At 30.6% G+C, this 14,061-nt stretch overlaps 1 protein-coding gene and 1 long non-coding RNA gene across 3 annotated transcripts; one reads left to right on the top strand and one right to left on the bottom strand.

The window, feature by feature from the left end:
• Window positions 1–2,017: 2,017 nt before the first annotated feature.
• LOC121210966 (uncharacterized) lies at window positions 2,018–5,017 on the bottom strand. 2 transcript variants are annotated; one of them, XR_005906276.1, is made up of 4 exons: window positions 4,388–5,017; window positions 3,526–4,285; window positions 2,978–3,063; window positions 2,018–2,293 (listed from the first exon to the last, which is right to left on the bottom strand). It is a non-coding gene; the product is annotated as an uncharacterized lncRNA (long non-coding RNA). The 2 variants fall into 2 exon arrangements; XR_005906275.1 differs by having other exon boundaries at window positions 2,018–3,063; window positions 4,388–5,014.
• A 624-nt stretch (window positions 5,018–5,641) lies between these two features.
• Window positions 5,642–6,175, top strand: LOC121211436 (S-antigen protein). Its single transcript, XM_041084203.1, has one exon. The coding sequence runs from the start codon at window positions 5,642–5,644 to the stop codon at window positions 6,173–6,175; it is 534 nt and encodes a 177-aa protein (XP_040940137.1).
• The last annotated feature ends 7,886 nt before the right edge of the window (window positions 6,176–14,061 follow it).

Raw genomic sequence — 14,061 nt, 5'->3', positions numbered from 1 at the left:
TAATGCAGGCTTGTTTAAGCCAACTTGCCACCCATTATAGGTCAACCTACAACAAGGCAACAAGCATATATGTATAACCCAATCAACCATTCTTCATTCTAAAACATACATCATTCATTCTCATACCAAGCACTCATCAAACCTACCTTCTACTTTATCCAACTAAGACATGCCATAGTTGCAAATTAACATCACATATCATAAGCCATTATCAAATATGAGTTCAAACACAAATTAGCTAAATTTCATGGCTAACTTTTTACATCACAAAACATACTTCACAACTACTAGCCTATACATGCCATATTTCAAATATTTACATTTTTAAAAGTACCAAAATGAGATCAATAGTGTGGTGACGATCCTTGACTATCCCCGAACCTTCAGTAGCTACGATAACTGTAAAACAGACAATAATCACACAGAGTAAGCTTTCAAAAGCTTAGTAAGCTCATACTCAAAACATTCATAGTATATGAATATAAAATGATAACCTATGAGTATTTGTACAATTTCAATCCATATAATTATATCAACTCAATGAGATTCATATACATAACATCATCTACCACTTAGGCGTTATACATACCTGAAGCTTCCCATACTTATTCACTTTTGTACTAACCTCCTGTAGAATGTTATGAGACTTTCCATAAATTATTCAAATTTTATACATCAACACACTTAGTGCTATAAGGTTAGCCGAAGCTAAATAATTTCGCACACTTAGTGCCATCTCAAATAACTGAGACTAAGTCGGTATCGCACACTTAGTGCCTCAAGTAGCCGAAGCTAGTTAAATCGCACACTTAGTGCCAAAGCTAGTTTAAATCACACACTTAGTGCCAAAACTTCCGTTTCATCACCATATTATCCAATTCAATTATATACAGCCTATGTATAATAAATACATCAAAACATACTTAACATCATATTTTAAGTAAGAACTTATCTCGTACTCGAAATTTGCCAACTCGGACTATCTACTCGATAACCTTCGACTTTCCTTGATCTAAGTCCGAATTCCTCCTTTCTTAATCTATAGGTTTTCAAAATTAACCCTTTTATTCACCAATTAATTCAATTCAATCTATAAACATATATTTAGGGCATTTTACAATTTAACCCTCATATTTTCTCATTTTGACACTTTAGTCCCTAATTTACAAAATTACAAAATACACATAATTTGCATATACTTATGCTTGGCCGAATTCTTCTTGTACTCATATTAGTCCACACATTTCATTTATTTCACATTTTAGTCCCTCAAAATAACATTTTCACAAATTAGCCCAAATTTGCTAAAATCCAACTAAAATTCAAAGACAAAACATGTAAGCTCAACATCAAGCTTTCATATTTCACCATTTAACAACACAAAACTCATGAATTCATCCATGACACATTTTTAAATCATCAACAAAATCAGAAATTAAGACATGAGTTTTATAATACACTTAACAACGATCACAAAAACATAAAAATTATCAAAAACCGAAGCAAAAATATACCCGATTTAAGCTTCCAACTAGCCTAACCCTAGAACTCTTGATCTTTTCTTTTTGTTCTTTAATTTTCGGTACAAACAAGACATATAATGTCTATTTTCATGTTTTGTTATAACATATATTACTTTATTAAACATTTGACCATTATAACCTTTATTAAACCATTATAATTTCACCTAACACATATCCTTTTTTGTCCATTCAAACTTCCAATAGTCAAAAAACCACATAAGGACCTTTTAAATATAAAGCCAACTCAAATAAGCACTTTAACATCTAGCACATAGTTTTTACATTTTATATGATTAGGTTCTTTTTGCAAATTAAGCACACAAACAGTTAAATTTTTGCATGAAATTTTCATACATCAATTTACGTATCATAGACACAAAAAATAATATTAAAATAGGCTATTTTAAACTCGAATTTGTGATCCCGAAACTACTATTACGGCTAGAGTCAAAATTGAACTGTTACAAATCCACAACAAAACATTCACAAAGCAATTATACACAACATATCAAAAGGCCATTTATACATATTTTCATAATCAAGTATACCAAAACAAGCCAAATCACATGGCTATACACATAATCAAAACATTTATCATTTAAAAGCCAAATCAATTGGCTAAATACATTACCGACAAATAGGCTATATTAACCACAACTTCTATACATGCCATATAACCTATATATCCAAAGTTCAAAAGTACCAAAGTAACAGCTTGATAGTGTGATAAGATCTCCGACAACTCCCAATCCGAGCATGCTTCAAAATCACTATAAAACACGAAAAAATAAATAGAGTAAGATATAAATCTTAGTAAGCTCATATAGTTAATAAGTATAACTTACCATTCATTCACCATTTAAGTAATATAAACATAATATACTACAAATCCATATAATCACAAGGCTAACATATATTCATTCACATAGTTAATCATGAAGCTCAAAAATTTCAAAAATTCAATGCTCAATAATTTACTTACATACCTGTACTAATACATATCTATCTCTTACCCTTCATATCCTCGATATACCTGTTGAACCATTTGGAATAATATCGGATACTCGGGAATCTCGCATTCTAAGTGCCAATACATGGTCGAAACCATCTCAATCTCATATCTCATATATAAATGCTCATCTCGAGCTATCACTGGGTATGCTCACACAAGTTGACGGTCAAAACGTAACTACATGTTGCTGCTTACACAAGCTAATGAGAATCCACAACACATGTAGAAAAATTCAGCCACCGGTAGAGCGTACGGACCATCACCCAAACACAATAACCCCTAATGACATGTCATTTGTATCTTATCTATTCCTAAGGTTCAATTGAAATTTTACATTGCCGAATCTTTGTTGAACATTTTCGTAAGATCTTATTCATCAACAATACGATTATAAAGCATTTAAAACACAATTACATTAATGCTTATTAACATATGAACTTACCTCGATCACAAAAATGACGGAATAAGATCGACTAATCTAAAACTTTATTTTCCCCCGATCTAGATCCATACGTTGCTTTTCTTGATCTATATAATCAAATTTAAGTCATTTAAAATACATTCTATTCAATTTAATCCAAAAATTCATATTATAGTAATTTTACACTTTTACCCCTAATATTTCAACTTCTTTACAATTTAATCCTTAGCTCATAAAAATGCAAATTCATGCAATTAAGTCCATACCCATGCTAGCCGAATTTCACCTACACTAATAACACCCATTTTTTAGACATTTACCACAAAAATTTCACATTTCTCAATTTAATCCCTAATTAACAATTTTATCAAAAATCACTTAACAAATATTGTTTATCTAACAACAACAATCTATTTTCTATCATCGAACATAAAAAAATATACATATTCATTAATAGTAAAACCTTATACTTTTAACAGTTTCACAAATTAGCCCCTACGCTAACTAGATTAAGTTGCAACGACTTCAAAAATATAAAAATCATTAAAAATGGATCAAAATTCTCTCACCAATTGAAAAATTAGGGTTGACGGAAACAAGCTTCTTCCATGGCCATTCTAATTCTCCATTTTCAATTGAAGAAAGAAATAAGGAGGAAAGCTTTAATTTGGTTGTATTTATTTTATGTTTATTAACTAATTTACTTAATTAACCTTTCACTAATTAAAAATTTACTCAATATGCCAAGCCAACATCCTCCACTATCTCATTAATGGTTTATTTACTAAATAAAGACCTCCATTTTAAGATTCCATAGTTATTAGAAACTTTTAGCTATTATAACACAACTTTTATACTTTACGCGATTTAGTCATTTTTTATTAAATTAAGCATGTAAACATTAAATTTTCTTAACAAAATTTTTATACAAACCTACTAACATGCTATAGACATTCAAATAATAATAAAATAAACATTTAGATTTCGAATTTATGATCTCGAAACCATTGTTCTGATTTTACCAAAAACGAGCTGCTACATGGCTTATTGCAAATGCAAACACTAAATTCAAAGAATGGATTAAAAACATTTTTTATTCAAATTCTATAGCTATTTGTAGGATGATAGCATGTGCAATGTGGGCGATATGGACATCAAGAAACAGATTCATTCATGAAGGAGAGCTGAAATGGGGATCTCAAATAGCAGATTTCGTGATCAACTACTTTAAGGAACTTGATGGGTTGGATACACACCAACTAGTGAGAAGGATACATACGGACAGATGGGTAGCTCCGAATGGATTAATGGTAAGAATCAACTTCGATACTGCATTTAACAGGCAAAAGAATAAGTCTTGCTTCGGGTTGGTGGTTCGAAATGAAAGAGCATAAGTTATTTGTTCAAGAACAGTCATGCACGAGAACATACCGTTTGTTTTTGCAGCAGAAGCGATGGCGTGTCCTCACGCACTTAATCTTAGGTTAAATCTCAGACTAGGGGAGGTTGAAATCGAAAGAAATTCTCGTTCGGTGATCCGTAAACTGTAAGCTGAGGAAGAAGAAAGATCTAAGATCGAAACTTATATTAAAATTCTAAGCAACTAAGATTAGGTTTTGGGTCTTGTGTCTTTCAATTTATTCATAGAGAATCTAATAAGGTTGCTTATATCATAGCTACATAAGGAATCAAAAAGAGGGAGACAACTTATCTGATGCATATGATTCCTTCTGTCGTGGAGGGAGCGGTGGATGCTAATCGAAGATGGATGGAATCCATGAGGGGGTGAAGAGGCAGCGTTGAAGGAGAGAATGAAAATAGACTTGAATGGTCAGTGGGTTTGATGTATTTCAAAGATGCATTGATGAGGGTGACTGTTTCTAATGAAAGTTAATGGAGCATAATGATGAAGTTTCTGCGGTTCCCCCTGTTTTTTTTGTTGCTTTTCAGGAGAGGGGTTAAGTAATGGATAACAGCTAGGATGAAGATGTCTCTAGAGCTTCCCCGTTCTGCAATCTGGATCCTTGTTTTATTTTTTGGGCTGTTTTGATTTTTTGACTTTTGTTAACAACTCATTTTGGGCTTGTTTTTATGAATAAAGATCCAGATATTATATTCAAACAAAAAATTGAATTAAGATAAATATGATTGAAAATATATATACAAGAATAGCTGAAAATAAGTTGAATATGAGGAGCCGGCGAAATTAATGGGTTTTGAGGGATACAATTTTCGTATACAACGTCATTATCAATGGAATGAGTTGATCCATATTTTTAGAGTTACACCCGTTATAAGTTTTGGTGATCAATTTTAGCCATAATTCGGCGATCGGCAAAGTGCAGGTAGATGAGTTTGGAAAGGCCACTCAAAATCATTACTTTTTCCCTTTCCAAAGACCTTACTTGTGCATTAATTAAAGAACAGCATGAAATTCTTTTAGCTTGTCTCCTTAATAAAGAAAGCTCCTCATTCAAAATTACTAAACCTTTTTATATACATAGCCTCTTGTTACAGGCAAAATTGTTCTTACTTGTTTCAACAGTTTACTGTAAAGCCTCCCTCCCTTTGTCTGCACTCAAAGAACAAGGAGCTGCACATTTATGCATCCAAACCCTTTAAAACTCCTACTAAAAACTCACATTTTTCACTCCCATCCCATCTTTGCAATTTCGAACCACACCCATGTCCACTCAACCGCAGCAACCCGTTGTCGTTTTACCAAATACGGTGCCAGGGCAAGCGCCGCCATCCCATAATCACTCGGATGGATCGTTTGGAACAGTGTTTATAGTGCTTGCAGTGATCATTGTTATATCAGCTATAGCTTGCTTTCTTGGAAGGCTGTGTAACCGGGGCAAGAATCAAACGAAACCCTCCGACCATAACCATAATTTCGGTCCTAAAGAAAGGGACGTGGAGTTGGGGTTCGATGGGAGGGTTCCGGCTGCCAAACCAGGTGAGCATGATGGTGACCCCAGCAAAGGGTTCAAAATGCCTGGCAATGGAGATCATAGAGATCCAACAGAAATTAGAATGCCTGGAAATGGAGATCCAACAGGAATTGGAATGCCTGGAAATGGAGCTCCTACAGGAATTAGAATACCTGGAAATAGAGATCCAACAAGAATTAGAATACCTGGAAATCGGGGTCCCACTGAGTTCAGAATTGCCGGACTTAAGCCTGGAGATGATGGAGCGCTGAAGCCTGATGCATGATACTAGCATCGCATGGAATAAGTTCCAGGCTCGTTGCAGTTCATAATATCGCCCTTTTTCTTTTTTTTTCCCTTTCCTATAAGTTATGTAGTTTCTTAGTTTTATTATCTTGCGTACATGTATTTATTTACTTTTATTCATCGTATAATATGGTAAAGGCGAATAAGATAGCAATTTTCAATCAAGAAATTATGCATAACAATTAAGGTCATGATCAAACAAAATATTGTTTTACATCACAGTATTTGTAGTTTTTATGAAGGATTTCACTTTTGAAAATAGTTAATTAATATCAGAATTTATTATTTATTTAGGGAAGGGGTCACTTATATTGGCGTAAAATTGAAGAAGTTTCATAATTTTTTTATATGATTAATGTTTTAATAATAATCATTGGATTTGTCAAGATATTTGTATTTGTCATGCATGTAAAATTTTGAATTGATACAAAATATCATTTATATTAATATATATTTAACAGTAGTAAGTTTTTTTTTATGTAAAACGAATAATTAGAAAATTTTATTTATACTAAATTTGACATGCATGATCTACCTAAAATGAAGCATGAAATATAACGTTTAGATTGTTAAAATATTAATTTTATAAAGGAGTTATGGAAGGATGTAAAATGACTTCAGTTTTACATGGATATAAGTAGATTCCTCCCTCCCTTTTTTTTTGAGAAAATGATTATCTAATCACTATTATATAGACCTGATCATGGGTCGGGTTATCCACAGAAGACCGAAGGCTAGCCCGAAAAGTGAGAGGATTTGGACAAAAATATAAGCCTGAAAATGAGTTTGGGCAAAAATTAATGCCCACTCCAAATTTGCCTAATTTTTCTCCTACTGCTATTTATTGTTATTTTGATGTTATTTGCTATTATATTGTTACTATTTTATTGTTATTATTTAGATATTGTATAAATCTTGTTTGTTTATTAATTTTACTACTATTTTAGAAGCATTTGCTCGCTATTTTGCAACTATGTTAATGTTATTTAAGTAACTTTGTTTAATGTATTTTCAATTTGTTAGAAAATATATTTTTTAGTGTATTTGGTGAATTATATTTTTTTAAATTTATTTTAATATGGAAAAATCTAATACGAGTGGAACCAAAATCGAGTTTAACATTTTTTATTTGAGTTAGACTTGGGTAAAATTTTATACCCATTTTTCAGATTGAGCTAAACTTGAACCTACAAAACGGACTTAAAACTTTGCATTGACCTAGCCCGAATCTGACCTATGATAAAGTCTACTATTATATAATGACCCTTTGCTTCCTTCTTTAATAAAAAAATTATTGTTATGCAAAAATTTCTTTTTGAATAAATTTTAAATCATGTGTAGATTACATCTAGATTTATTGTAATATATATTTGGATATATTTAAATTATAAATTCAATTATGATTCGTAATACATGCTTTTAATTATAGTTATTGGTTATTTGTGCTTTATAATTGTATCTGTAACGTTCTTTAAAAAAAATATTGGTTATGTCATACTTGAATATTTTCTTTTTATATTTTCTTTTGTTTGACATGTAAAATATTTATTTATATAAATTTTTAATTGAATTCGTTTATGAATTATTTAGCACTGACTTAATTTAAAATTTTAAAAATAACTTTTTAAAAAAAAATAAATATTGTTGTAATGGGGTTTATATCTTTATTTTATATAATATCTTTGAAACCTTCACAAGTTTTTTTAAACTAAATCTTAAAAAAAAAAAGAAAAAGTTTATTGCTTTCTAAAATAAATATCCAGGCACAAAAAAAAAACTTCTACTAAAATAAAGTCAATAATAATTTTGTTGATACAAAATTTTGGTGAGGTTGGTGGCTATTCACTTTGTGAATCAAGAATTGCAAGCGGAAGTGTTGAAGGATGACGGGTTATGAGGAGCTCTCATGGAGCTTCATTGAGAGAGAGATAGAAGGAGAGAGCCTCTTTTTCATGTCTTTGAGAGTGTATAAAAAGGGGTATTTGGTAAGACTCAAGTAATGGTATCCTATAAATAATATAGGGCGGCTATAGAATTATGTAACTGTGATGAAAATATATAAATTTGTAAAATAATTAGTTGTATGGGACATTAAAAGCTAAATGTAATGATTAAAGTATGAATGCACAAAATTATAAAAATAAAGTATAAACGCGCATGAGGTTTCTAATTTTTTTCCAAAAAATTAAATACACTTAAAAAGGCTTCATTTGTGAAAGTTTAAGTGGCCAAGAAGGCGAGGTATGCCTGGAAAGCTATACCATATTTAGTGCACAATAAGCCTTAAGGGCTCTTGGAAGCAAAGTCTTTTTAATGAAGTGTAGATGCTAAATATACAAGAAGTTCAAGTGTGCCATCATGGTTAAGTATAGCGAAGTTTGCCTTGAAGGCAAAGCTTTTGATAAATCAAGTTTGACTTGAAGACAAAACATAAGTAAATATCATGTTTGCTTTAAAGGCAAAGCTAAAGTAAGTATCACACACGCCTTGAAGATAGAATGAGACTCACTTTGAAGGCAAAATTAAAGTAAATATTTGAATCACGCTCGCCTTGAAGGCAGAGTAAAATTCGCCTTGAAGGCAAAAATAAAGTAAATATTCATATCCAAAAGGCGTTAGTAACTTTGGCAAAACATATATCAACATAAGAAATATATACTGTTCAAGGTGGGAACTTATACTTCTTTGGCAAGATTTGTGCCAACTAAGCCTTGAAACTTGGTGAGGCATTATTATTTTGGCAAGGCATATTCATGCAATATTTAGCCTAAGGAGGTATGTTGTATGACATTTATACCTATGAAGTTTATTGAAAATGTCGATAATTTTATAATATAACGTATATTTATATTTTTATCAAGGTGTGTTTGGAAAGGTTAAATGATATTCATTAACAAGGTATGAGCTTTTATTCCTACAAGATTTAAAGTAAGTGTTGGTAAATTTTATATGCAATAATACGATTTTTTTACATGTGAAAACAAAACACCTGAACTTGATGAATTTTAAAAGCAAACACGGTAATGTATCAATTAATCTTGTGGCATTTTTAGCCAAATATTAAAATGTGAGCATACCATTTGCAGTCACTAAAAATTGACACGCAATACGCATAGTACATAACCTTTCCTAGCCTTACAAACCATGTATTTGTGTGCATATATTCTATAACCACTAACACTATAAGCAAATCTCTTTAAAATTTATGATCTTCATTAATATTTCTCACCTTTTCCAATATTGGTTCCTTCTCCAAAATTCACAACCTTACCAAAATTCATTTTACCAAATTGGATATTTTTCATACTTCACTATGTGCATATATAATCATTCATGAAAAATCTTCAATAATATAGGTAACACTCCCTTACTTGACCTGATTGTCAGGTCTAAGTAATAAGATGTCACATTCGTTGTCGAAGCAACTACCGTCAAATACATTGTAAATAAATCAATCAAACATTAAACCATGTCATAAACACATTCACATTATCACAAACAAGTAAATCCGAGCTTAATTGAGCTTACAAAAGCTCTTTTGTAGACCCTAGCATGAAAAAGGACCAAATTGCAAAGTTTTCAAAATTTTAGATTAGGTATTGATATTTCTGAAAAAGTACGGATATATCTTTTTAATTTCAATGTAAGAAAAATCATTCATGTATCATTGGTATCGATACCTATACTATGGTACCAATACTTCTTCTATAAAGTATTGATACTAATTTTAGTATTGATACTAATTTGCAGTTATGTTTCTTTTTGTAAAACCAACAAATGCTTAGAGTACCGGTACCTTTGTAAAGTATCGTACCATGAATAGAGTATCGATACTTTAGCAGGTATCAATACCATTTTGACAATCTGTTTGTTAAAAAACGATTTGGAAAATGCAAGGTACCGATACCTATACTAGGGTATCAATACCATAGTGCCAAATATTAAAAAAAAACTCCCATTTTGGTCCCTTATCATGCTTAAATCACAATTGACTCAAATTGTGCCTTTTGGCATACTTAGAACCTTCACAAAATATGCCAAAACACACACCAACATCTTACCATATCATCACCATTCAACCAATTCAAGATATCATAAATTGAACTTCAAAACATATCAATTTAGTTTATTGAAATCAACTTCATCTATTATACCTCAATTTGACACCAAAATATATCAATTCAACCTATTGAATCACAATTAATTCAAACATATAGCTTAACTTTCAATATCATCATTTTAACATTGTCAATTCATACTCAACTATGCCATTTCTAATGTTATACATATAGCTTAACATATCACCAAAATATACACACATAAATAAAAACATTAGCCTTCCCAAAATCAAACATTAGCTAGGATTCAACCAAAGGTATCAATACCAAAACATACTCTATCCATTTTTTCAAGCATACATCATATCAAAAGCCACCTACATGTCTCATATGATCATCAATACACACATCAACCTTTTATATCAAGAGATACCAATTTAACTAGCTAATATCATTATGCAAATCACACACACACATATAATATGTTCCAAACCAACATTTACAAGACACCTATGTACATGCCACATAACTGAACTTTTAAACAATCAAAAGACTATCGAACCGATATCAGGATAGTGTGAGCTTTGAGGCAATCTGATCGACACGTTCTGCAAGTTGGCAATCTACAAGGAAAGGAAAATAACAAGGTAAGCATTACAAATACTTAGTAAGTTCACAGGTATTTAAACAACAACTTACCTCAATTACAACTTAATTCGATAAGTCACTAGATTTATGAGTTTGCCTAAACATAACAACCACATATCAATAAGGTGAGTATCAACATATATCGCTTTGTATAGTAATTCAAGCTATGACATTCCTAATCACTTATAATCAACGTTTATTCAATTTAATATCAATTTCATATCATTTTCCATCTATTATCAACAATAAATCCAATTTCAATATAATGTCATTCACTATCTTTTTTCATTATTTGAATTTCAAATCAAAATCATTTCCATATCGGCCCTTCGGGCTCATATAATAAGTTTACATGATCTTTCATACGATGTTGATATTCATAAATCGCAATATGTATGTGTATCACCAAATCACATTATCAATTCAATCCGTATCCCATTTACATTTTATATCCCTGTTAACCTGACTCAGGCTCAGACTCGGACTCGGACTCAAACTCAAACGGATACATGGATCCAACCAACACAACAATTTGGCACCCAGTGTATCATTGGACAATGTTGAAGTAAATAGTTTGTGTCTAACGCTCATTAATGTGTTTGACACTTAGTGGCTCACCGGTTCCGAAGTAAAAGTTGTGCCCAACACTCGTCGACACATAGTCAATGTAACTCGTACTCTATTTATCCTATGACATGCCAATTATATCCGACTCTATTCGAATAATTAATAGAGTAACAATTACTCTATTCCGAGTTTAACCCAATTCCACATTTCACCATTTTTATTTCATCAATCAAATCATATATATATATAGAGAGAGAGCATGAATCAACCCAATTCAAAATCAATTTCGTATTTTCATCTAGGGGTGAGCAAAATCCTATTCGATTCAAAAAACTCGATAAAAAATTCAAAATTTGAATTAAATAGTTCGAATTATTTGAGTTAATTAAGTTATTTGGATCAACTCGAATAAAAAAATAAGTTTTTTGGTTTAACTCGAATATGAATTACACAATTCGAGTTACCCAAAAATTCGAATAAGAAAATACAAAACTATGTCATTTTGATAAATGTTTACTTTTTAAAAGGTTAAAATTCAAAATAATCAAGTTAAAAGGTAAAATTACGTCGTTTTGATAAATGTTTACCCATTAAGTTAAAAGGCAAAATCATTATATTGTTCATGTCATTAAATAATTTTGTACTTCGTCTACTAGTTAAATAATCGATCCATTTGAACGCAACATTAAGTTTAAATAATAGGATTCGTTAACTCGACTCGATTTGAATCGAAATTTTTTTACTTAATTCGATTTGATTCGATTCGATTCGATTCGAAAAAAATTCAAATTGAGTTCGGTTGCTAAAATAGGATTTTTCAACTCGACTAACTCAAAAATTTTTTACTCAACTCGACTGAATACTCACCCCTATTTTCATCAAGATTCAATATTTTTAATCTTATTCAATTTAGTCCTTTATCTCAATAATTGATCATATTCACACCAATACAATTTGATCAGTAATAATCAACTATTAACTCATCAAATGTCTCAAATTACAAGTCATCATATTCAGTTTATCATTTCTTTATGATTTAGTCCTTTTGCACCAAATTGCAAACAATTTAAATTACTATTAATCATACACAAATTCATAATTCAAGTATATAACAATTTAAATTCAATCATACCCAATGAACTTACTTGGAAAAACAACAACCGATCAATTCTTTAAGGACTAGTCAATAATTTTGTCTTTTTCCCCGATTAGTTTCGGTTTGGTCCAATTCTCGATCTATACAATTATTTGATTCAATTTATCAATTCTAAACATCTTACATCATCCTATTATAAGCATATGGTAGTTAAATTTTATTTTTTGAATGCCTCTTGAAGTTTTTTATTTTATTCAATTTAGTCCCTAAAATCGAAATTGCAATATCTTTCAAATTTGAGCTTTGATTTCGAAACTGATCTCAATTTCGTCCTTCAATAACCCTCTATTATCTATAATTATAGAAATTTTACTTCAGTTTCAAAATTTATGCACTTTAGTCCCTATGTTCAAAAACTAGCAATGGAACTTTACAAACTAGTCATTTTTTTTTCATTTCTAAGTTTAAAATTTAACAATTTAATACCGATTTCATTAATGGAAACTTTTGAAAACTTTAAGAGTTTCACAAATAGGTACACGGGCTAGCTAAATCAAGCTCCCTAGACCTCAAAAATATAAATATTACAAGAAAAAGACTTAAAAACTCTAAACCATTAATTTGTCTTCAAAGTTTTGGCTATGATAAGAAAGAGATGAAAAAAAAGATGAAAATATATCATCTTTCTTTTATTTACCTAATATACATATTATTCTATTATAATTTAAAATTTTAATATTATTCTAATTAAACCACAACCAAACCATGCACTAGAAACATAAATGATTTGTTTTTCATTTTATGCATTGGTTTAATTACTGTATAAGTCCTTAAGCATTTAGTCCAATTATAAATCTATAATTGTGGAATTTTAAAATTTAGTCCTTATTTCGAAATTAACTATCAATTCACCAAAATTACTGGACCAAACTTTAAATTAGACTTTATACTAACCTCGTAAATATTACGAACTCGATCATCGAAAATGGGGTTTCAAAACCATCGTTTCTGACACCCCTAACTTTCAGGTCATTACAATATGTATGTACATCCAAGCTTTGTCAGTTTTCAATAGTCCATGACCTTATACCTCACCAACATACATTAGATATACCCTTTATCAATCACTAAAACTTGACACGTCTGACATTGAACACACACAACTTCGCCAAAATTATTACCTTATCCAAATTTCTACCTAGGCCATAAAATATGCCAACTATTTGGAAAAATCAAATTCGAAAATGGTTTTCTTGCACAGTGAAAAATTAAAAATTTGAAAATTGACCTGGTTTGTGTTATTTATAGCAATAAACCTTAGACCGAATTCATACTTGTGTTTTCAGATAGATAGATCCTTGTTGTTCTTGACTTTCAACCAAACGATCTTCTCCGTTATTCTCGTACCAAGAGTTGCTTCAAGTGTGGGCCTGAATAAATTGAATCAAACACATAAACTCGAAATAGTTTTCTTTTTTTTGTGTGTGTGAAAATGAA

Source organism: Gossypium hirsutum, chromosome A12, assembly GCF_007990345.1.
Source record: "Gossypium hirsutum isolate 1008001.06 chromosome A12, Gossypium_hirsutum_v2.1, whole genome shotgun sequence".
NCBI lineage: Eukaryota > Viridiplantae > Streptophyta > Magnoliopsida > Malvales > Malvaceae > Gossypium > Gossypium hirsutum.
The sequence above is the reverse complement of the archived record's forward strand: the minus strand, read 5'-3'. Positions and strand labels throughout refer to the sequence as shown.

Coding starts and splice junctions, on each gene's coding strand:
- LOC121211436 (XM_041084203.1), top strand. CDS start 5,642: ATGTCCACTCAACCGCAGCAACCCGTTGTCGTTTTACCAAATACGGTG.